This window comes from Nerophis ophidion, linkage group LG01, assembly GCF_033978795.1.
Source record: "Nerophis ophidion isolate RoL-2023_Sa linkage group LG01, RoL_Noph_v1.0, whole genome shotgun sequence".
Lineage (NCBI taxonomy): Eukaryota > Metazoa > Chordata > Actinopteri > Syngnathiformes > Syngnathidae > Nerophis > Nerophis ophidion.
The window spans coordinates 34,111,320-34,136,234 of record NC_084611.1 but is presented as its reverse complement, the minus strand read 5'-3'; the positions used below and the strand labels follow the sequence as shown (position 1 = coordinate 34,136,234).

Below are 24,915 nucleotides of genomic sequence, written 5' to 3'. Positions count from 1 at the left end.
AAACTCGTGACGTCACGAGTGACACTTCCCCTCTCATCATTTTCAAAATGGAGGAGGATGATTTCAATACCAGTCATTTGAAATCGCATAAAGGGAAGAAGATTAAGACCTTTTCAGTAAGATTTAAGGTCCAAGCTTACAACACACTTACATTTTTACTGCATGCCTTTGGTAAGTGCCGGAGTGGGAAGAGGCTTTAAAATAATTAGCACATGCTTACTTTTACTGCATGCCTTTGGTAAGCGCAGGAGTGAGAAGAGGTTTTAAATTAAGTAGCGCCCCGGCGGCAATTCAAGGAAATACGGTATATATGATCCCTTTAATGCACCCTATAATCCAGTGTGCCTTATGTATGAAAATTGGCCCTAAATAGACCTGTTCATTGGCAGTGCGCCTTATAATCCGGTGCACCCCATGGTCCAAAAAATACTACTCAGTGGCCTAGTTACCTACTCAGTGGCCTAGTGGTTAGAGTCTCCGCCCTGAGATCGGTAGGTCGTGAGTTCAAACCCCGGCTGAGTCATACCAAAGACTATAAAAAAAGGGACCCATTACTTCCCTGCTTGGCACTCAGCATTAAGGGCTGCAATTGGGGGTTAAATTACCAAAAATGATTCCCGGCCTCGGCCACTGCTGCTGCTCACTGTTCCCTCTCAACTCCCAGGAGGTGACAAGGGTGATAGGTCAAATGCAGAGAATAATTTCGCCACACCTAGTGTGTGTGACAATTATTGGTACTTTAACTTTAAACTTAACAATAATCCAATTTACTGCATTTTGTTCCCGCCACGTGCCTTAAAAAATGCAGTCCTTGAGCAGATTGACTTTTGGAAGTGTCAGCTTGATATTCACAGCAGGTATAGGGGAACCATGCCAGGATTTGTGACAAGTGATGCATTCATCGCAACCAAAAAAAAAAAGTCCTTTCAGCCCCAGTGTCCTCGGCCTGCTAAAACGCAGCGTCCGAAATTTCGGAAGCCTGGTTGGTGCTCAAGCATGCAACTTTGCTATCTATTCTAAGGCCGAGAGTAGCACTTCCATATGCTCGTCTCCCCCCTCCCCCTTTGAGTCGATGGGCTCTTAATTAGAGGAGCAGCTGGCTGCCCGCTAGCAAGGTAGGCTAGCAGCGCAGGTGACTTAGCTCAGCAGTGGCTTGCAGCATGTGCGGCCTGATTTGAGACTACTCCCCCCCCGACCCCTCAAGAGCGTGCTCATGAGTAGGAAGATAATGCAGCTATGTAGGTTAGCTACCTCGGTGCCCCATTGGCGAGCAGCGGAAAGTATGTCTTCAAGTGGGGCAGCTATTTCCACTGCTTCTGGAGGTCGAGCATCAAAATATGACTTGATCCATCCCTGCTTTCCCCCCCCTCCTTACTCTTTTCCTGCACTCTTGTTTTCCTTCGGTCACATAACGACCCCTCACTTTGTCCCAACTTTAAAGGGGAACTGCACGTATTTACGATTGTTTTCCTATCATTCACAAGCATTATAAGAGACATGATGATGGATGTTTTTTTATTTTTTTTGTATTCTAAAAAAAAACTGCAATCAAAAATGTGCTTACAATGGCTTAACCTTTTTAAGGCCTAAGCTGTTTGTTTACATGCTTTTTTTTAAATGTATCTTTGCTATTTGGGCTTACTGGACCCTAATTAAAATAAAAATTAAGAATCATCTTTTTATGTCAGAGGTGGGGAACCTGTGGCTCTCGAGCCAGGTGTGGCTCTTTTGATGACTGCACCTGGCTCTCAGATAAATCTTAACTGACCTTGATACACGATAAGTAATGAATAATTCCGCTGGAAATCAGTGTTAAAAATAAAATTTCAAAATATAAAACATTCTCAGGCATTTTAATCCATCCATCCATTTTTTTCTAACGCACCTGTTCAAGAAATCGCATCAATGGTAAGAAGGATTTTATTCATTATTGGTTAGCTTCAGAATAAAAATGTTGATAAAAAGAATAACAGACTTATTATACTCTAAAAATGTAGATCTTACTCAAAAATGCACGCATTTAGATGTATTCAGTGTTAAAAAATATTATATGCCTCTCAAGGAAATATTATATGGCTCTTTTTTTTACTCTTTTCCGACCTCTTTTTTTCAACAGTTTAGGAACCTCTTTTTGAACTATTTACGACCCCTGTACCTTTGGAAGCAGTTGTTGACTTGTGGTCAGGGAATATCCAAATAAAACAGGAGACGTGAACCTCTTTCCGTGAGAGCGTGGGTGACACTGTAAGAGGTTACAGGTCGACACGTTTCCCCTCAAATTGAGCAAAATTTAATTCTGTCTCTGTTTATTTCCTTGCTTCTTGTCTTGTTTAATACATGTCATCGATGTTTGAACCTGACACTTGCGAGTTCCAAAATGATTGGAAAAAAATAATTTCCGTTCATCCAGGACAGCTCGAAGGGGACAGCTGCTTGCAAAGTTTGTAGATCAGTCTTCTCCATTGAACACGGTGGCCGAACGGATATACTCATTCATGAACGGATCATATATATATATATATATATATATATATATATATATATATATGTATATATACTTGAAAATATATACTCCCAACCCACCACACCTTAACCACGACCCCCACCCCCGCCCACCTTTCCCGAATTCGGAGGTCTCAAGGTTGGCATGTATGCTAGAGCCACTGATTTAGTGCTATGGTGAGTTGTATTTTCCATGCACTTATTTTTGCTGTCTTTATCTGCCACATGCGGAACGCCGAGTCGTTAGATTAAATGCCTACATTAAACCAATCCCTGGTGCTAAAAGGTTTTGGGTTGCTTTGTTAAAAACATAGCCCCCATCGAGCAAAAATAATTATAGAACTTTGAGTATATCTGCATTACATGTATGGGAGTATGTCTTCCAATTAGTCATTTAATATCATGAGCAAGTGTGTTTTTAGATTGGTCCAGTGGCTCCCTGTTCGAATACTTGGGTCCACCAGTACACTTTATGTGTGGTGCAGAACAAACTGACGTATTGCAAGAAAATTCACATGGTAGCACAACCCGCTTGCAGTATTTTTCATGTCACTTTAAAGCAGGGGTCTCAAACTCACTTTACCTGGGGGCCACTGCATGCAGAGTCTGGGTGAGGCTGGCCTCTTTCCGTGAGAGCGTGGCTGACACTGTAAGAGGTTACAGGTCGACACGTTTCTCCTCAAATTGAGCAAAATTTAATTATGTCTCAGTTTATTTCCTTGCTTCTTGTCTTGTTTAATAGATGTCATCAACGTTTGAACCTGACACTTGCAAGTTTCAAAATGATTGGAAAAAATAATTTTCGGTTCAGATTATAGATTTCTTAAAACAATGTTGCATACTCCTCAGCATTTATGGTTGTATAATGACGTTTGAAATTGTATCCTTTGTGCACCGCAACTTTCTCCGTGCAAATAAGACACAACGGGGTGCCCCTGTGCTCAAGAAATATTGCATCTCCCACTTTTCCTGGAATTGTCTTTGCTCATCACTAACTTTTCTCTTCACCGCAGGCTTTGGAAAAGACATGTTTGGGGTTGTGGAATATATTTGTATTTAGCCGACGTAAGGGGAATATTGTTATTTCCGCAATACGTGTCGTTCCACTTTTCCTCCCAAGAGCAACACAGAGGTCGGCGGATAATAAGAAAGTACCTGGATAACGAGCGCAAAAAAAGTGACGGCTCCCGGAGTGTTATCCGGCGTCATATAGAAATATATGTAGTGTTCATCGTGTGAGGCAATGCAAATTAAACAATTAAAAAAAACAAATAACGGTTTAAATTGGTCCAGGTTATCAGGGACTGTTATTACTGACAGACAAGTGTCACGGTGTGACTGCAGCCAGGCACGTAAGAAAACCCTCGTCTCCATGGCGACATCTCTGTCGCTTTCACTCATTTTCCGCTTTTCCACTAACGCAGGGGTAGGCAACCCAGAACGTTGAAAGAGCCATTTTGGACCCAAATAACGACAACGCTATCAAGCGCCATTCATATAAAACTGGCGGGCCGCACTAACATTTAACTTTCATATTGAGGTGGGGGCCGCAAAATAAAGTCCTGCGGGCCAATTGCACCCCGCGTGTCTAAGACCCCTGCTTTTAAGGGACAGAGAAAGAAAGACAAAAAGTGAGCCTTGAGAAGAAGCGAAAAAAAAAAGTTAAGGAGCTATTTTACGCCCTGCAGAGAATCTTATGAGCTGGAGGTATGGTGGCTGTTTGAATGTTTTTAGAGAAGGGTTGAATAGATTGGATTTGCTTTATTTCAGCGAGTTAATTTCATGGGCATTCTTATAAGGAAGCTTTTATGGGGAGAATCAAAGGCTCTTGATGGTTACTTCTCTCTTGTTGCCTTTCTTATTTGCGCTTTGGCACCCACTGCTATTTCCTCCAAATTGCCGTCTTTATTTTTGCCTTCCTCTCTTTTGCTCTGTCTGTTAAGACCCTCATTCATCAAGAAAATATTTACATGTTACGCTCAATGAATATGTATTGATATTATGGTGGACAAAATATGATGGTATGTGTTTGAACGCTACATGGAGTTTGCAGCTTTGTGATTGACAGTAGAGATGTCCGATAATATCGGACTACCGATATTATCGGCTGATAAATTATTTAAAATGTAATATCGGAAATGATGGGTATCGGTCTCAAAATTATAGGTATCGGTTTCAACAAATAAAATGTATGACTTTCTAAAACGCCACTGTGTACACGGACGTAGGGAGAAGAACAGAGCGCCAATAAACCTTAAAGGCACTACCTTTGCCTGCCACCCCAATCACATAATATCTACGGCTTTTCACACACACAAGTGAATGCAATTCATACTTGGTCAACAGCCATACAGGTCACACTGAGGGTGGCCGTGTAAACAACTTTAATAGTCACAAATATGAGCCACACTGTGAACCCCACACCAAACAAGAATGACAAACACATTCCGGGAGAACATGCACACCGTAAAACAACATAAACACAACAGAACAAATATCCATAACTCCTTGCAGCACTTACTCTTCCGGGAAGCTACAATATACACCCCCCCCCCCCCGCTTCCCCCTACCCCACCCACCTCAACCTCCTCATGCTCTATGTCCCAAATTCCAAGCAGCTCTTTTGAGGCATGTTAAAAAAATAAGTACTTTGTGACTTCAATAATAAATATGGCAGTGCCATGTTGGCATTTTTTTCCATAACTTGAGTTGATTTATTTTGGAAAACCTTATTACATTGTTTAATGCATCCAGCAGGGCATCACAACAAAATTAGGCATAATAATGTGTTAATTCCACGACTGTATATATCGGTATCGGTTGATATCAGAATCGATAATTAAGAGTTGGACAATTTCGGAATATAAGATATTGGCAAAAAAGCCATTATCGGACATCTCTACTTTAGACTCTTTGGAGCTTTTAACACCTTCCAAGGCCTTTATTTCAAAACATCTATGAAACTGTTTGCTTAAACAGTTGTTTTTTTTTAATATAAATATAATCCCTGCAACTTGAGTAAAAGATGAACATGCTTCGCCACACACCGTAGGAGGATACAATTGCTAACCGCTAACAACAAGCTAGCGCTCTTGCATGTCAAAAAAATGGGTCGGTCTAAACAAATACAAAGATCGACCTCAGTGTGACCTGTATGGCTGTTGACCAAGTATGCTATGCATTCACTTGTGTGTGTGAAACGCCGTAAATATTATGTGATTGGGCCGGCATGCAAAGGCAGTGCCTTTTAAGGCACGCCCCCAATATTGTGGTCTGGGTGGAAATCGGGAGAAATTCGGGAGAATGGTTGCCTCGGGAGATTTTCTGGAGGGGCACTGAAATTCGGGAGTCTCCTGGGAAAATCGGGAGTGTTGGCAAGTATGATTGGGAGACGCAACTCCTCTATACTTCTCCCTATGTCCGTGTACCACTCCGTACAGCAGCGTTTTAAAGAGTCATACATTTTACTTTTTGAAACTGATACTGGACTCTCACTGTTGTGTTGGATCCACTATGGACTGGACTTTCCCAATATTATGTTAGACCCACTCGATGTCCATTGCTTTTGGTCTCCACATATGCGGTCCTCTCCAAAGTTTCTCATAGTCATTCACATCGACATCCCATTGGGGTGAGTTTTTCCTTGCCCTTGTGTGGGCTCTTTACAGCGGATGCCGTTGTGGCTTGTGCAGCCCTTTGAGACACTTGTGATTTAGGGCTATATAAATAAACATTGATTGATCGATCATTTCTGTGTGAGGGGCGTGGCCAGCGCACCTGCAGCAAAGTGGGATATGCCAGGACCGGCTTTGAGATTAGCGACAGGTGTGTAGATGACACAGCTAAGAGAGAGTGTTTGTCTGATTACCTGTCGCTCTGTTAAAGGCAGCAGTCGGGAAGTAGAAGGGGAGTTGTTGATGGTCGTTGAGGGTGGAGAGTTGGCAGCGGAGCACGAGCGAGAGTAAGAATAGAGATTGAAGAAAAAACATTTGTGTTCTCACTGGCGAGTTTGACAGACGACAGATATCTGCTGAAAGGCATAAGGGAACATTTATTGAAAATAAAATCAATATTCGCTAGGGGTGTAATGGTACACAAAAATTTCGATTCGTACCTTGGTTTAGAGGTTCCGGTTCGGTTAATTTTCAGTACAGTAAGAAAACATCCATCCATCCATTTTCTTCCGCTTATTCCCTTTGGGGTCACGGGGGGTGCTGGTGCCTATCTCAGCTACAATCAGGCGGAAGCCGGGGTACACCCTAGACAAGTCGCCACCTCATCGCAAAACGTAAGAAAACAACAAAATAATAATTTTTTGGGGTTATTTATTTACTGAATTTGCAAAATCTTCAACCAAAAATATTTTTCCTAGTGGAATATTTGATGTGAAGTAATGGGAACTTTGGATAGGTCAATAATTCATAATAACATTGATTTTGATCCAATATTATGTTTTGAGCAATGACAGATTGAAAGAAAAAAAAACAGCTTTGTTTTATTAGTCAACGTTGCAACTTTTTCTGAATTACATTTAGCTTTTAAGCTTTTTTATTTCACTATTGTTATGTTTTTGTTTATTTTAATAGTATTTTTAGAATGTGCCATGGGTCTTTAAAAGATTAGCTGTGGGCTGCAAATGGCCTCCGGGGCACACTTTTGACAGCCCTGCTATAGATTATAAAAAATCAAATCTGATAAATCTATGGGTAAAAAGCAGAGCCTGGCGACACATGCGCATTTATCATAACTCTCGTTCTCTCTGTCTCTGCCCCCCCCCCCCCCCCCCCCCCCCCCCACGAATGCTGCTGCGTACACAATTTGTTTTGTTTTCAACCCCTTCTCAACCCCAATTGTACATTGAAAATACACGCAACCCTAACTTAAAATGCCAGACATTTGAGACATTTAAGAAACCCCACCCGGACAGCCCCGCAAAAGAGGACATATCAGGTGAAAAGAGGAGGAAAGGTCAGTCTATCATAGCCCTGTCGCTGCTAGCATGCCGTGTGTTGTGCCTCGGTGTGCATTGTTTACACAACGTGCGGTACGCTACTTAAAATGTCAGTGTGGAAACTCGTTTGGTACACCTCCGAACCAAAACCCCCGTACCGAAACGGTTCAATACAAATACACGTACCGTTATACCCCTATTGTTCGCAAATACAAACCCTGTTTCCATATGAGTTGGGAAATTGTGTTAGATGTAAATATAAACGGATTACAATGATTTGCAAATCATTTTCAACTCATATTCAGTTGAATATGCTACAAAGACAACATATTTTATGTTCAAAATGATAAAAAAAATGTTTTTGCAAATAGTCATTAACTTTAGAATTTGATGCCAGCAACACGTGACAAAGAAGTTTGGAAAGGTGGCAATAAATACTGATAAAGTTGAGGAATTCTCATCAAACACTTATCTGGAACATCCCACAGGTGTGCAGGCTAATTGGGAACAGGTGGGTGCCATGATTGGGTATAAAAGCAGCTTCCATGAAATGCTCAGTCACTCACAAACAAGGATTGGGAAACGGTCACCACATTGTGAACAATTGGTGAGCAAATTGTCAAACAGTTTAAGAACAACATTTCTCAACGGGCTATTGCAAGCAATTTAGGAATTTCACCATCCACGGTCCGTAATACCATCAAAAGGTTCAGAGAATTTGAAGAAATCACTGCACTTAAGAGATGATATAATGGACCTTCGTTCCCTCAGGCGGTGCTGCATCAAAAAGCGACATCAGTGTAAAGGATATCACCACATGGGCTCAGGAACACTTCAGAAAACCTCTGTCAGTAACTACAGTTTGTCGCTACATCTGTAAGTGCAAGTTAAAACTCTACTATGCAAAGCTAAAGCGATTTATCAACGACACCCAGAAACGCTGCCGGCTTCGCTGGGCCCGAGCTCAGCCAAGATGGGATGATGCAAAGTGGAAAAGAGTTCTGTGGTCTGACGAGTCCACATTTCAAATTGTTTTATGGAAACGGTGAACATCGTGTCCTCCGGACCAAAGAGGAAAAGAACCATCAGGACAGTTATAGGTGCAAAGTCCAAAAGCCAGCATCTGTGATGGTATGGGGGTGTATTAGTTGCCAAGGCATGGGTAACTTACACATCTGTGAAGGCACCATTAACGCTGAATGGTAGATACAGGTTTTGGAGCAACATATGTTGCCATCCAAGCAACGTTATCATTTAAGCTCTTGCTTATTTCAGCAAGACAATGCCAAGTCACTTGGCATTGCGTGGCTTCATAGTAAGAGTGCGGGAACTAGACTGGCTTGCCTGTAGTCCAGACCTGTCTCCCATTGAAAATGTGTGGCGCATTATGAAGCCTAAAATACCACAACTGAGACCCCGGACTGTTGAATAACTTAAGTTGTACATAAAACAAGAATGGGAAAGAATTCCACCTGAAAAGCTTCAAAAATGTGTCTCCGTAGTTCCCAAAGGTGATGAACATGCCCTTTCCCAACTACTTTGACACCTGTTGCAGCCATGAAATTCTAAGTTAATTATTTAAAAAAAAAAAATAAAGTTTATGAGTTTGAACATCAAATATCCTGTCTTTGTAGTGCATTCAATTGAATATGGGTTGAAAATTATTTGAAAATCATTGTATTCCGTTTATATTTACATCTAACACAATTTCCCAACTCATATGAAAACAGGGTTTGTATGACCGAGGCTATCATGTCCGTGTTTGGTGATCCAAGGAACCCTGAGGAGCAAGACCTCCACATTCTGATATTTACATTTTAAAGCATTTATCGGACGATAATATCGGCAGTCTGATATAATCGGACATCTCCGGTCCAAAAACTTTTTGTACTATAAGATTATTTATATGAGAATAAGATGAAACTATTGACCGAGTGCAAATGGTCACCAACAGTGAGATGTCTACAACCTGTAGCTCTCTTGCTACCTTGCATCTTCAGCCGTGTAAAAGTAATGACCTGCACATTTCTACAGACTCGGGCACCCATTGATTCTTGTTCTGTGTGTTGCAAGGCTGCTCTGTCATTGATTCCAATTGCCAGGCTGATTTGGGTGTTGTTGCAGCGTGTGGTTGATTGGAGGGGAGGCGGGGGGGACCCTGCGTCAACACACGCTATGACATAGCGTCGTCATCAGCACTCTCCGCGTCCGTCTGGGGCACTTTAAGTAGAAGGAAGGCTGGTCCACAGTGTTGATTGGGACTATGTAGGTCTCCTATTCCTGTAAACTAGATCATTTTGTGCAATCGTGGTCCTCGCTGTGTAGTAGCGCTGCTAAGGACTCAAAGAAGAGAGAGGGGAAGAGATGTGTGCATGCCCTATTTAGACTTTTTATACATTCCTCTTCTCATGTCAGGGCCTTCATGTCCGCCTCTCAAATTTTTATAATCACCCTAATGCCTCGCTCAGGTTTTTAAGTTGGTCTTTTGGTTAATGTCGCTGCACTTTCTCTCCCTCCCCATCTCTCCATCTCTGCTGTTATTTCCGCAACACACCTTTTTGACTTCCTTTTTGATTTTTTTGTTATCTACATCTTGAATGTTTCACGCCGCTTCCCTGAACTCATTTCATACGCTTCCTGACTGCTTTCCCCATTTTCTGTATGCCCAGTGTTTCACCTGTATACCTCTCCCTGCTCATTCTCGCTCTCGTCTCTTTCATTTTCTTGCCAGGGAAGTTTGAAACCTCTCCCGTACATAGCCCTTTTTCATGCAGACACCCCGCAAAGTTGAGAAATACTGTTGGTGCTGTTAATTTTTACATAAAACTGACTGGCATCCCAAATATTGCCCGAATTCGTGCTTTTTTACACTGCGACACGATGAGGTAAGTCGATGCTTGGCATATTAAATTCTTATGTGAAATTGACAGTTGCTTTCAATGCAACAAGGCAGGGAAAGTGAATGCCTTTTACACAGGCATCTTGGTCCATGTTCTACTATTTATTATTAACAATGTCAACAAAGTCTCTGAGGTCCTGTGTATTATTAATGTTTTAATTGTGTATTATTATGCTTTAAGTTTGAGTACCTTAAAGGTAGAAAAGCGCTATACAAGTACAACCCATTTAACCCATTTATTTTAAGTCCAGCACCATTTTGTGTGTCATTAGCCTCAGCAGCTGTGTTTTTTCCCACACTTGGCAGTCATGGTCAAAAGTTTACATACACTTGTGAGGGACATAATGGCATGGCTGTCTTGAGTTTCCAAAAATAATAATCTGACATCTCACATGGACAAAGATAAGACCTGCTGGAGGAAAGTTCTGTGGTCAGGTGAAACAAAAATTTAGCTATTTGGCCACAATACCCAGCGATATGTTTGGAGGAGAAAAGCTGACGCCTTTAATCCCAGGAACACCATGCATACCGTCAAGGATGGTGGTGGTAGTATCATGTTCTGGGCCTGTATTGCTGCCAATGGAACTGGTGCTTTACAGAGAATAAATGGGAAAATGAAAAAGGAGGATTATCTCCAAATTCTTCAAGGACAACTTAAAATCATTACCCTGGAGGTTTAGTTTAGTTTTTTTTATCAAGGATCTCCATTGGGCTACACCGCAGTGGAGACTATAGACTTAAAAAAACATCACACAATCACAAAATAAAAGATTACAATGCAGTACAACGTGATCAGTAGTGTTACAATTTTGGAAATAAGAGCTAAAAAGTGCTGTCCACGCATGTGGCCACTAAGCCTTTAGAGCAGGGGTCACCAACGCGGTGCCCGCGGGCACCAGGTAGCCCGTAAGGACCAGATGAGTAGCCCGCTGGCCTGTTCTAAAAATAGCTCAAATAGCAGCACTTACCAGTGAGCTGCCTCTATTTAATTTATTTTATTTATTTACTAGCAAGCTGGTCTTGCTTTGCTCGACATTTTTAATTCTAAGAGAGACAAAACTCAAATAGAATTTGAAAATCCAAGAAAACATTTTAAACACTTGGTCTTCACTTGTTTAAATATATTCATTTATTTTTTTTACTTTGCTTCTTATAACCTTCAGAAAGAAAATTTTAGAGATAAAATACAACCTTAAAAATGATTTTAGGATTTTTAAATACATATACATTTTTACCTTTTAAATTCCTTCTTCTTCTTTCCTGACAATTTAAATCAATGTTCAAGTAAATTAATTGTTTTTACTGTAAAGAATAATAAATACCTTTGAATTTAATTCTTCATTTTAGTTTCTGTTTTTTTGACAAAGAATGTTTGTGAAATATTTCTTCAAACTTATTATGATTAAAATAAAAAAATAAAAAGATTCTGGCAAATCTACAACATTTTTAGAATCAAATTTAAATCTTATTTCGAATTCTTTTGAATTTCTTTTAAAATTTTTGTTCTGGAAAATCTAGAAGAAATAATGATTTGTCTTTGTTAGAAATATAGCTTGGTCCAATTTGTTATATATTATAACAAAATGCAGATTGGATTTTAACCTATTTAAAACATGTCATCAACATTCTAAAATTAATCTTAATCAGGAAAAATTTCTAATGATGTTTCATAAATTCTTTTTTTAATTTTTTTTTCAAAAAGATTCGAATTAACTAGTTTTTCTCTTCTTTTTTTCGGTTGAATTTTGAATTTTAAAGAGTCGAAATTGAAGATAAACTATGTTTCAAAATTAAATTTTCATTTTTTTCCAGTTTTTCCTATTTTAAACTGTTCAATTAAGTGTTTTTTTCATCCTTTTTCTCTACAAAAAAACTTATGTAAAAGGAAAAAAAATGTACTACGGAATGACAGACAGAAATACCCATTTTTTTAATATATATATATAGATTTATTTATTAAAGGTAAATTGAGCAAATTGGCTATTTCTGGCAAAAAAATTTAAGTGTGTACCAAACTGGTAGCCCCTGCTTTATAGGCTGGACCGGGGGTCGGCAACCCGTAGTTCTGGAGCCGCATGTGGCTCTTTAGCCCCGCCCGGTGGCTCTCTGGAGCTTTTTCAAAAATATATGAAAAATGGAAAAAGATGAGGGGAAGAAAATATATTTTTTGTTTAATATGGTTTCTGTAGGAGGACAAACATGACACAAACCTCCATAATTGTTATAAGGCACACTGTTTATATTAAACATGCTTCACTGACTCGAGTATTTGGCAAGCGCCGTTTTGTCCTACTAATTTTGGCGGTGCTTAAACTCATCGTAGTTTGTTTACATGTATAACTTTTTCCGACATTCTAAGACGTGTTTTATGCCACTTCTTTTTCTGTCTCATTTTGTCCACCAAACTTTAAACGTTGTGCATGAATACACAAAGGTGAGCTTTGTTGATGTTATTGACTTATGTGGAGTGCTAATCAGACATATTTATATGGTCACTGCATGCCTGCAAGCTAATCGATGCTAACATGCTATTTAGGCTAGCTATATGTACATATTGCATCATTATGCCTTATTTGTAGGTATATTTGAGCTCATTTAGTTAAATTTTAAGTCCTCATAAATCAATAATATCTCATGACACACTACTGTATGTAATATGGCTTTAATTTTTTGCGGCTCCAGACGCATTTCTTTATGTATTTTGGTCCAATATAGCTTTTTCAACAATTTGGGTTACCGACCCCCTGGGCTAAACTGTCATACATACTCCATCTGACTTACCCCAGGACCTCTGCTTTGGTAAAAAAATACCACAACTAATGTATAGTCTGCAGTTTACCTTTTAAAAAACTAACCACTAGAAAAACATTGCCATAACCTGGCTGTGAGTGGGATTTATCCATTTTGTGTTTGCTCATACTGGTATTTTACCATGAATTGATTGACAAGTTGAAAAACTTGGTGTTACCATTTTGTTCAGACCTGGGCAAATTAAGGCCCCGGGGGCAACATGCGGCACCGTTAAGCTTTTCAATCTGGCCGCCCGGACATTCCCAAATCTTTTTTTTAGCTCTTTAAGTTGGAAAGTGTGGCTGCGATTATGATGTGTAGTGATATGTCCAAATGACCGTAGGTCTTGGTTGGAATCTGCACTTGTGCATGATATACCGTATTTTTCGGACTATAAATCGCAGTTCTTTTTTATCGTTTATACTCAGGAGCGACTAATGTGTGAAATTATTAACACATTACCGTAGAATATTAAATAATATTATTTAGCCATTCACGTAGGAGACTAGACGTATAAGATTTCATGGGATTATCGATTAGGAGTGACAGATTGTTTGGTAAACATATAGCATGTTCTATATGTTATAGTTATTTGAATGACTCTTACCATAATATGTAGGTTAACATACCAGGCACCTTCTCAGTTGGTTATTTATGCGTCATATAACGTACACTTATTCAGCCTGTTGTTCACTATTCTTTATTTATTTTAAATTGCCTTTCGAATGTCTATTCTTGGTGCTGGATTTTATCAAATACATTTCTCCCCATAAAACGCAACTTATACTCCAGTGCGACTTATATATGTTTTTTTCCTTCTTTATTAGGCATTTTCGGCCGGTGCGACTTATACTCCGGAGCGACTTATACTCCGAAAAATACGGTACTAGTTACTATGGTAATCTAATTAGTTACGATGGTCATCCAAGTCACATCAGCTCAGACAAGGCACCAAGTCGTGTGGGCGGGAGCGTTTCCACAGTGCCAGCCGGAAATGCGGGTGTTAGGGACAGACTCTGAAGGATATTTTTAAAACAAAGTTCTAAAGCTTAGTGATATATCAGATATATCAGATTGTAGGTGGGGTTTTTTTTTTTACCCTTTTGCGTTCATATTTTGTGGTGTTTGTTGCATTTGTTGTGTTTCCTCTTGATTGTAAAATATGTCAATCGAGAGGGTAGGTGACGTTCATATGTTGTCAATATTCAGTGTTTTATCCCTCATAGTTTAATATTGTAAATCCCACATTCTTTATTTTCATGTACATTCTGGGTGTCTCATTCAGTAAACACATTTAAAATTCCATTCCGTTTTTTAAGGCGGTCTGTCATAACGTTTTTAGCATTCAATCAGACATTATAGTGAGGTTTTTTTATTAGTGTTCCTAAAAATAGATATACTGGCCCCCAGACACACTGTTGTCTCAAATTAGGCCCCTGAGTCAAAATAATTTCCCAGGCCTGATTTAGTGGTCCATTGTACGGAAAATGTATTGTACTGTGCATTCTACTAATAAAAGTTTCAATCAATCAATTAGTTATTATTGATATTGAAGTGGTCAAACTATCATACATTGTGGGAATGGAAAATTATTGATTTACAGAGGTTAAAATTATCATACAATATAATCATTATTGTACAAATCGTTTTTGTACGACAACTGTAGTTGTAGGTCAGAGGTGTTATCATGAGGAAGGAGTTTTTTTTTTTCATCATGTCATAAAAAGCCGCAACAACAAATTCGCTTAAAAGTAGAGCAAACAAGTAAGGAAGATAATAAAAAATGTTAATGTTTGGTGCTTATAATCTGTCCTTAGGGACACACTACACTGTTTAGCCATCGTCAAAAAGGAAATGTTTCATTATAGCAGGCCTGGGCAATTATTTTATTCAGGGGGCCAGATTTTGATAAAAAAAAGTGTGTCTGGGGGCCTGTTCATCTATTTTTAGGAACACTAATACAAAACCTCACAATAATGATTGAAAGCTAAAAACGTTATGACAGACCGGCTTAAAAAACAGAATGGAATTTGACATTTTTTTTTACTAAATGAGACACCCAGAATGTACTGTACATGAAAAAAAAAAGAATATGGGATTTACAATATAACTATGAAGGATAAAACACTGAATATCGACAACATATTTTACAATCAAGCGAAACACAACCAAAATGTAACAAACATAGTGAAATATGAACACCAAGGGTAAAAAAAACAAACACCTACAATCTGAGATGTATCATAGTGACCAAAGTAACTAATTAGATGACCATAATAACTAGTATATAATGCTGATTCCAAGTATTGAAAGACTTAGTATACTTGAAGACTTACAGTCATTAGAAAACATATACATCATAATGGCAGCTACACTTTCCATCTTAAAGATCTGAAACAATTATTTGGGAATGTCCGGCGGGCCATATTGAACAGCTGAATGGGCCGCATGTGGCCCCCAGGCCTAATTTGCCCAGGTCTGCATTATAGGGAACCTTTAAATAGCTGGTAGTTCCTTCAAACTTTGCATTTGCCCAGGTCTTTATTATAGAGAACCTTTAAATAACTGGGAAGTTCCTTCAAACTTTGCAGTCAAAGATTCACTCGGAAATAATTTTTTGGGAGGCACTAAAAGTGTGTTTTTTTAAACTAGTTAATTGCCTGTGCAAAATCAATTTCGGTTAGAAAGTAGTTTTCCACTAAGGTGTCTGTAGCGCACTTTTTAAACCTCATGACTGTTAAAACTACATTTAGATTGTAGGAATGTTAGAAGCAACATGAATGAATGAATGAATCAAATATGTTTGTTTCGGTCATATAATCAACCATCAACTATTAATCCTTTTGTGTGACCAGTTTAAGAGTACAGATTATACATATATAAAAATCATACACATTTACACACAAAAAGAAAAGAAAAGAAAAAGAATGACCGAAAAAGGAATAGACAGGAGCCGAGGCGTATATTTGCCTATCCTATACCTTCACTGGAAATAAGATTACCTGGAACATAAACGTTAAAAAAAAAAAATCATTGGGATGAAAGTAAGTGTTAATATATTTTCTATTATTTCACCTTTCAAGGTTTTCTTAAACCTTATCAAAGAAGTACATGTCTTCAGCTCATCACTAAGCTTGTTCCACCATTTAAATCCTAAAACTGAAGTACATTTGTATTTTATATTCGTTCTTGCTGTACCTATTTCAAAAATCAATATCCCATGTTAATTATAGTTTTCTCCTCTTAATTGAAATAGCCTAAGAATACAAACTGGAAGGCTGTTGTTTTTTAAGCGAAACATAATTTCCATTGTTTTTAAAAACACAATACCTGAAAAATGTAACACACTAGAACTTATAAATAATTGATTGGTATGTTCATAGTAGCACACTTTGTGTATTATTCTAATGACCCTTTTTTGAAGTTTAATTATTGGGTCACATGATGGAAACCTTACTTTTGCCTTAATTTGTGTCCAAATTCAAAGCAAACTCTCAAAACTCTTGATTTTTTTTTTTGACTGAAAAGGAAATCTAGTGGTCACTGTGAATTCATGACTAACAGGACTTGAAGTCGGTCTATGAAACAAACTGTTTGAACAGTTTATACCAAGCTTATTTATGAGTTGTTGTTTTTTTTACCTGTTCACATAGAAAAACAATCATGCAAGCGTTGGCTTCATTTAAATTGGGTTTTCTGCTGCCAAACTACCTGAACCAAAATAACCTCCAGGTGTATTTTATTTGTAAATAATGAGGTAGATAAAGCTTTGAGATTAGGCCTATTCAACTGGTGGCCCGCCAAAGCTTTTCATTTGGCCTGCCGAACATCACTCATAGACTTGAAGAAACCATTCGAACTATGGTTGCTCATGTATGCAGGTCACCCGCAGCCCCGCAGGGGGCAACAGCAAGGCATACGTGTCACAATAAAGCAGCAGTGGCGTGAGTAAAAGAAGACTACTCATTCAAACCAAAAATTGACTCTGGGAACAATAAAATTTAGACCTTTGACAGCAATCAGAGAAGAAAGTATGAATTCATTGACCACGCAGTGGGATGTGTTCACTTTGCAATGGAGTAAACCCAGTCTCGAAGGAATATAACCTCTGAAGGCACTTTCTAATGGAACTTTGGGCTCTTGAAACTGTGGCCCTCTTCATTTTGTAGTCAAATAGCTTCGTTCTAGATGCTGTTCACTCTTGAACCTTCACATGCAGCTACTGCCCTCTGTGGAGTTTTCCCACCAGTAGGTCAGTGCCAAATTTGTATTTCGATCCCACTCTAGTTTTGGTTTCTGCGGACCACGCACCCGGCAACTATAGGGGACTTACGGATGGTGATTGATAAGCAGAATAAAAGTGGAATCGGAACTGGAAAAATCTTAACGATTTTGTTTTATTTCAGTTCTTTTATCGATTCTTATTCAGGGAAAAAAGAGAACAAGAAGGTAAAATAACATCGACTTTGCTTAGTTTAGTTGACCTTACTTTAATTGACCTTACAAAGCCAACAGTGAGGTTTTAAGAGGCACATACGGGGACGGTGTGGCTCAGTTGGGAGAGCAGCCACGCCAGCAACCTAAGGGCCCCTGGTTCGATCTCTGCCTTCCACCACCCTAATCACGTCCATTGTGTCCTTGGGCAAGACACTTCACCCTTGCTCCTGATGGGTTGTGGTTAGGACCTTGCATGGCGACTTCCGCCATCAGTGTGTGAATGCGTGTGTGAATGGGTGAATGTGGAAATAGTGTCGAAGCGCTTTGAGTTCCTTGAAGGTAGAAAAGCGCTATACAAGTATAACCCATTTACCATTTATCCCTTAAAAAAGGACCCATGCCCTATTTAATGCGAAGCAGACAGCTCTTAATAGGCATTATAGGTAGTAACATTTCACAACATACTCTTTTCCAATGAAGCGTTGTGACGTTGCTCACATGCCCCAGTCCACAAATCACTTTATGTGGTAACGTAAAAGAACATGGCTGGCTGCAGACCCCTGCGTGAGCCTCTTTGCATTAAAGTCCCATGAAAACCCTTCAATAATAACGGCCACGGACCTCCACCAAGGTCCAGGTAATGTCTGTGTGTGTGTGTTTGGTTTTTAATTGTGGTTTTATGCCATCATCAACTTTTACTGTTGGAGGCCTCTTTCCATCTGCCTGCAGTAGAATCACCCCTCTGTGTGCGAGTACTTGAGAGCTGTAGTTAAGAGCGCATGTGGGAGGCGATCACGGTGAGAAAGCATGCTTTATAATGCTTAACTTTTTATTTGCATTCATTCTTGTTTATAGACCACAGATATTCAAAATGGACACCCAATGTTTTCTCGTTAAATTCCTATCATCATCTTGTGATCAATACTCCTCACTAATTCCCCTGATGCCAAGTGTCTTGTCACGCCGGGTGAAGGTAGGGGAAACGACTAAAGGAGTTTGTTGATTGCTTTACACCGAGCAGAAAAGGATGAGTCATGCCGCCCCTCAGTTTCCAGCCCTGGTCTCTTATTTCTTTTACTGTTGGCTTTAAACGGCCAGAACATTAAGGCCAGACTTAAAACTAACCTATAGAAGAGAAGAAATGGAGATCCGGCTTAGTCAAAAGTAGGTATTTGTATTGGGAATGGTAACACCTTATCTGGATTTTGGTATGTTGGCGGGATGGTCAGAGCATACTGTAGGCAATTAGTAGCAATGCAGCACAGTTGAACAGATCCATAATGTTTGAGATCAATCACCACAATCAATCAAGAGAATTTGCCCCCTTATGGTCCTGTACTCTTACAGTTTTCCACCACTTTGGTTGGGTGATGATGCGCAGTACGGTTTCCACTGCATGGTACCTTAATCTACTAACTTCTGGTACTTCGCTGTTGGTTATACAATTCACTATTAGTACTTGACCAATCGGGGTTGCAAATACCGTAATGACGACACAAACCACTAGTGGTTGCTAATTGGCTGAGCAGATTTGATCAGAGGATTCACACACACTCTTGACCTTAATTCTGCTTTTGTAAATACATCAATCATCAATCAAAGTTTATTTATATAGCCCTTAATCACAAGTGTCTCAAAGGGCTGCACAAGCCACAACGACGTCCTCGGCTCAGATCCCACATCGGGGAAAGAAAAAAACTCAACCCAATGGGATACAAAGGGCCAGAACATTAAGGCAAGATTTAAGACTAACCTGGAGCAGAGAAGAAATGGAGACCCAGCTTAGTCATAAGTAGGTATTTGTATTGGGAATGGTAATACCTTATGTGGATTATGGTATGTTGGCGGGATGGTCAGACCATACTGTAGGCAATTAGTAGCAACGCAGTTTAGTTGAACAGATCCATAATGTTTGAGATCAATCCCCACAATCAATCAAGAGATTTTGCCCCCTAATACCTAATCTGGATTATGGTATGTCGGCCGGCTAGAGATGAAAAACACATGGCTAGAAATGCTAAAAATAAAGGACGATTGCTCTCGTTTTGTCTTATTTGGGGACAGTGTCATTCACTTTGCCCTCAGTTTTCTCTTACTGTATAATGAGGAAACCTTTGATGTTCTTCATTGTTGTTGTTAGTGTTGCGACAGACAATACATGTGACACGATTTACCCCAGTTTCTCCTGACTACTGCTTCTTTGAAATGGAAAACCGACTGCCACAGTTCTGCGGAAACTTTACCATTATAGCATGGGTTCTACGGTATCATCGGAAGAATGCGGAGGCTTTGTCAGAAACAGAAAAAAACAGGAGGAAATGTATTTTATTTTTCCTCCGACTGTGTGGCGAACGATTACCACCAGCAGCATCCTTAAATCTTGCACTTGTGTGGGTGTCCCACACTAGCTGAATTTATTCTCTTTGAAGAAGTGGTCAGTTTTTAAGACCCTAGCCACCACAAGATTTAACAGCTATGACTGCGGTGCGTCGGTGGCTGGTTATTTGTACTGTTGGAAAAGACACATTTGTGGCTCATGTAATGAGGTAAAGACATTCATCAGTCTTCCACTGATAAATCCACACTCGAGGTTAATTTGTCGTGCCGGTGTAATACTGTATTCTTTGGTTGTCTGATCCAAAAACAATCCTTCTTTGTCTCTGTACTCACCCCACCTCCAATCCCTGCCCCTTTCTCTATTTTTACATTGCTTTTTGTGTCAACATGTCTTTTGTTTCTAGGGCATCAAGGCGCACGGGAGCGCCACTTTATCCTCAAGGAGACAACTGAGTGAGTGTCTCGATTCCGATATCACCCGATTGGACGTGGTCTGTATTGTAGTGGCTCACCCTTTATGTACTATACTAGCATGGGGGTCTTTGTACTGGGGCTTGCTTAATATACGGTATGATCCAAGGCTGACCTGCCCTTGTGTTGCATTCAGTATTTTATCATTGTCCTACAGGACAAATCCACAATCATCAGCTTTTTTCAATACAATATTATTAAAATAGATTTCTTAAGTATGGCACATAAGGAACAATCATGACAGTACTTTATGGTTCTTCTGCTAAGCAAGTCCTGGTGTGGAGACCCTTTTGAGTGAGGAATGCTGCCGTCACTGCCTTGTCTTGCTGTGTAGAAGGGAATGCTGCCCATTGTACCTACAGTACCTCAACCCTGTGAGACGGTGACCCGTATCTTGTCTAAGATTGTGTCCCTTCTGGTTTAGAGCCTTGATGCAGTAACCCTTTTTCTTGGTCTGGAAAAAAGTATTTATTATTCAAGCAACAAGTCAGAGGTAGCGACCATTTCTCTTCATTTGGTATAAGTCAGCGGTTTTGACAAAAATTTACAATGAACAATGAAAACTGAGCTCCCTTAGAGGAATGGGCATTCGAGTGCATGACAGGTCTATTCCAGCCAACCCCAAAACCCACCTGAATATACATTTAGGAAATATGCAGTAACACTGCATTAGGAAATAATATAAAGGCATATAACTAATATAGTACAAATTATGTTTTATAATTTATTAAAATGATTTTGAATAAGTATCAAATGTATTTTAAGAAATATTTGTATTTATTATACATTATAATAAAGATATAATTAATTCTACAAGCCAAGTTTCCATATGAGTTGGGAAATTGTGTTAGATGTAAATACAAACGGAATACAATGATTTGCAAATCATGTTCAACCCATATTCAGTTGAATATGCTACAAAGACAACAAACTGATAAACATATATTTTTTTTGCAAAATCATTAACTTTAGAATTTGATGCCAGCAACACGTGACAAAGAAGTTGGGAAAAGTGGCAATAAATACTGATAAAGTTGAGGAATGATCATCAAACCCTTATTTGGAACATCCAACATGTGTGCAGGCTAGTTGGGAACAGGTGGGTGCCATGATTAGGTATAAAAACAGCTTCCCAAAAAATGTCAAATAGTCAAACAGTTTAAAGGGGAACATTATCACCAGACCTATGTAAGCGTCAATATATACCTTTATGTTTCAGAAAAAAGACCATATGTTTTTTTAACCGATTTCCGAACTCTAAAAGGTTGATTTTGGCGATTTAAACACCTTTCAATTGATAGTCTGTCGGAGCGATGACCTTTCACCCTTGACGTCACAACTTGAAGCGGATCCGCCATTTTCTCAATCTCATTACAGGCACCGAGTCAAATCAGCTCTGTTATTTTAAATTTTTTCGACTGTTTTCCCGTAACTTGGAGACACATCATGCCTCGTCGGTGTGTTGTCGGAGGGTGTAACAACACGAACAGAGACGGATTCAAGTTGCACCAGTGGCCAAAAGATGCGAAAGTCCCTCGTTTGTTCCGCACACTTTACCGACGACAGCTAAGCAAGAGATGGCAAGAATGTGTGGATATCCTGCGACACTCAAAGCAGATGCATTTCCAACGATAAAGTCAAAGAAATCTGCAATATTGGAAAATAGACCACCAATGAATCTGCCGGAATGCGTGAGCTATTCACGGATGACGTTCCTCAGGAGCACGGCAGTCTGTTCACGCAGACGAGCGAGGTAAACCCCCTGGATGACTTGGCTAAGACGTGATTTATGCCACTTCTTTTTTCCGTCTCATTTTGTCCACCAAACTTATAACGTTGTGCATGAATGCACAAAGGTGAGTTTTGTTGATGTTATTGACTTATGTGGAGTGTGCTAATCGGACATATTTGGTCACAGCATGATTGCAAGCTAATCGATGCCAACATGCTGTTTAGGCTAGCTGTGTGTACGTATTGCATCATTATTATCCACCCACATTTAATTCCAAACAAACACATACCAATCGTTGGTTAGAAGGCGATCGCCAAATTCGTCCTCGCTCCCTTTTAGAGTTCACAAAAATTCACTAAAGCTCGGTTGGCAGAGTGGCCATGCAATTCAGTGTTGACAGATAGATTTTTTGTGGACATGTTCCATAAATATTGATGTTAAAGATTTCTTTTTTTGTGAAGAAATGTTTAGAATTAAGTTCCTGAATCCAGATGGATCTCTAGTACAATCCCCAAAGAGGGCACTTTAAGTTGATGATTACTTCTATGTGTAGAAATCTTTATGTATAATTGAATCAATTGTTTATTTTTAAACAAGTTTTTTACTTATTTTTATATCTTTTTTTTCCAAATAGTTCAAGAAAGACCACTACAAATAAGCAATATTTTGCACTGTTATACAATTTAATAAATCAGAAACTGATGGCATAGTGCTGTATTTTACTTCTTTTTCTCTTTTTTTTCAACCAAAAATGCTTTGCTCTGATTAGGGGGTACTTGAATTAAAAAAATGTTCACAGGGGATACATCACTGAAAAAAGGTTGAGAACCACTGTTCTAGTCCATGCTAAGTATTTAGCTTTCTGTTCCGTTTTTTTGTACCTCTTTAAGCTTTGTTCAAAATTAAATCATCTTCCTACCTGCAAGCCCTGTCCGGAGTGATCTATTTGAACAAACCCGGCCCCCCATGCTAAATGCCTATAATGTTCATATACAGTAAATCATAAAATAAAGTCATCTTACTTAGCGGAAATTCACTTACCAAAGAACGTAACCCTGTGGTAATCAAGGGGACACAGTAGCTCAAATTTGCTTAAAAAAGTCTGCCATAAAATGCAGTGGCAGAGTTTGAAGCGTGATGTAAGGGACGATGGCAGGTTTAATATAAGCAAGTTAACACTTTACGGTAAAGGTATAATTTCATGCCTGCAGAAGGGCTATGCGGAGGTGTGGAATCTGAACAAAGTGTATTTTTTCCCCTGCCTACCTACCTATTTGTGCTGTGCTAGGTCAAGTCAAGCATGTGTTCAGAAAAAAGAGTAGCAACTTGTGAATGTGCTGTTCTCTTCCTGTACATTTTGTCAACCTGTAGACTTTGCATATACAAACCCCGTTTCCATATGAGTTGGGAAATTGATGTAAATATAAACGGAATACAATGATTTGCAAATCATGTTCAACCCATATTCAGTTGAATACACTACAAAGACAACATACTTGATGTTCAAACACATAAACTTTATTTTTTGTTGTTGAAAATAATCATTAACTTAGAATTTCATGGCTGCAACACGTGCCAAAGTAGTTGGGAAAGGGCATGTTCACCACTGTGTTACATCACCTTTTCTTTTAACAACACTCAATAAACATTTGGGAACTGACGAAACTAATTTTTGAAGCTTTGAAAGGGAAATTCTTTCCCATTCTTGTTTTATGTAGAGCTTCAGTCGTTCAACAGTCTGTGGTCTCTGTTGTCGTATTTTACGCTTCATAATGCGCCACACATTTTCGATGGGAGACAGGTCTGGACTGCAGGCGGGCCAGGAAAGTACCCACACTTTTTTTTTTACAAAGCCACGCTGTTGTAACAGGTGCTGAATGTGGCTTGGCATTGTCTTGCTGAAATAAGCAGGGACGTCCATGAAAAGGACGGTACTCAGATGGCAGCATATGTTGTTCCGAAACCTGTATGTACCTTTCAGCATTAATGGTGCCTTCACAGATGTGTAAGTTACCCATGCCTTGGGCACTAATGACCCCCCATGCCATCACAGATGCTGGCTTTTGAACTTTGCGTCGATAACAGTCTGGATGGTTTGTTTCCCCTTTGGTCCGGATGACACGATGTCGAACATTTCCAAAAACAATTTGAAATGTGGACTCGTCAGACCACAGAACACTTTTCCACTTTGCATCGGTCCATCTTTGATGATCCGACAGGCTATCAATTGAAAGGCGTTTAAATCGCCAAAATCAACCTTTTAGAGTTCGGAAATCGGTTAAAAAAACATATGGTCTTTTTTCTGAAACATAAAGGTATATATTGACGCTTACATAGGTCTGGTGATAATGTTCCCCTTTAAACTGTTTGACTATTTGCTCTGAACATTTTTTGGGAAGCTGTCTTCATACCCGATCATGACACCCACCTGTTTCCAATTAGCATGCACACTTGTGGGATGTTCCAAATAAGTGTTTGATGAGCATTCCTCAACTTTATCAGTATTTATTGCCACCTTTCCCAACTTCTTTGTCACGTGTTGCTGGCATCAAATTCTAAAGTGAATGATTATTTGCACACAAAAAATGTTTATCAGTTTGAACATCAAATATGTTGTCTTTGTTGCATATTCAACTGAATATGGGTTGAAAATGATTTGCTAATCATTGTATTCCGTTTATATTTACATCTAATTCAATTTCCCAAATCATATGGAAACGAGGTTTGTATAACGTCAGTCTGATCCGTCAGACTATGTGGAATGACTTCACTCCCCTCCTCACATCCACTACACAT

At 39.3% G+C, this 24,915-nt stretch overlaps 1 protein-coding gene across 7 annotated transcripts in view; it reads left to right on the top strand.

Moving 5' to 3' along the window:
• ccser1 (coiled-coil serine-rich protein 1) overlaps positions 1-24,915 on the top strand; it is a 338,436-nt gene that overhangs the window by 209,673 nt on the left and 103,848 nt on the right. For 2 of the 7 annotated variants that reach the window (XM_061901130.1, XM_061901138.1), the window contains exon 11: positions 20,321-20,369. The exons of the other annotated variants lie outside the window; for them this stretch is intronic. In XM_061901130.1, coding sequence (XP_061757114.1) covers positions 20,321-20,369 — 49 coding nt within the window. The remainder of the gene's footprint in view (positions 1-20,320; positions 20,370-24,915) is intronic. 7 annotated transcript variants of the gene reach the window in all.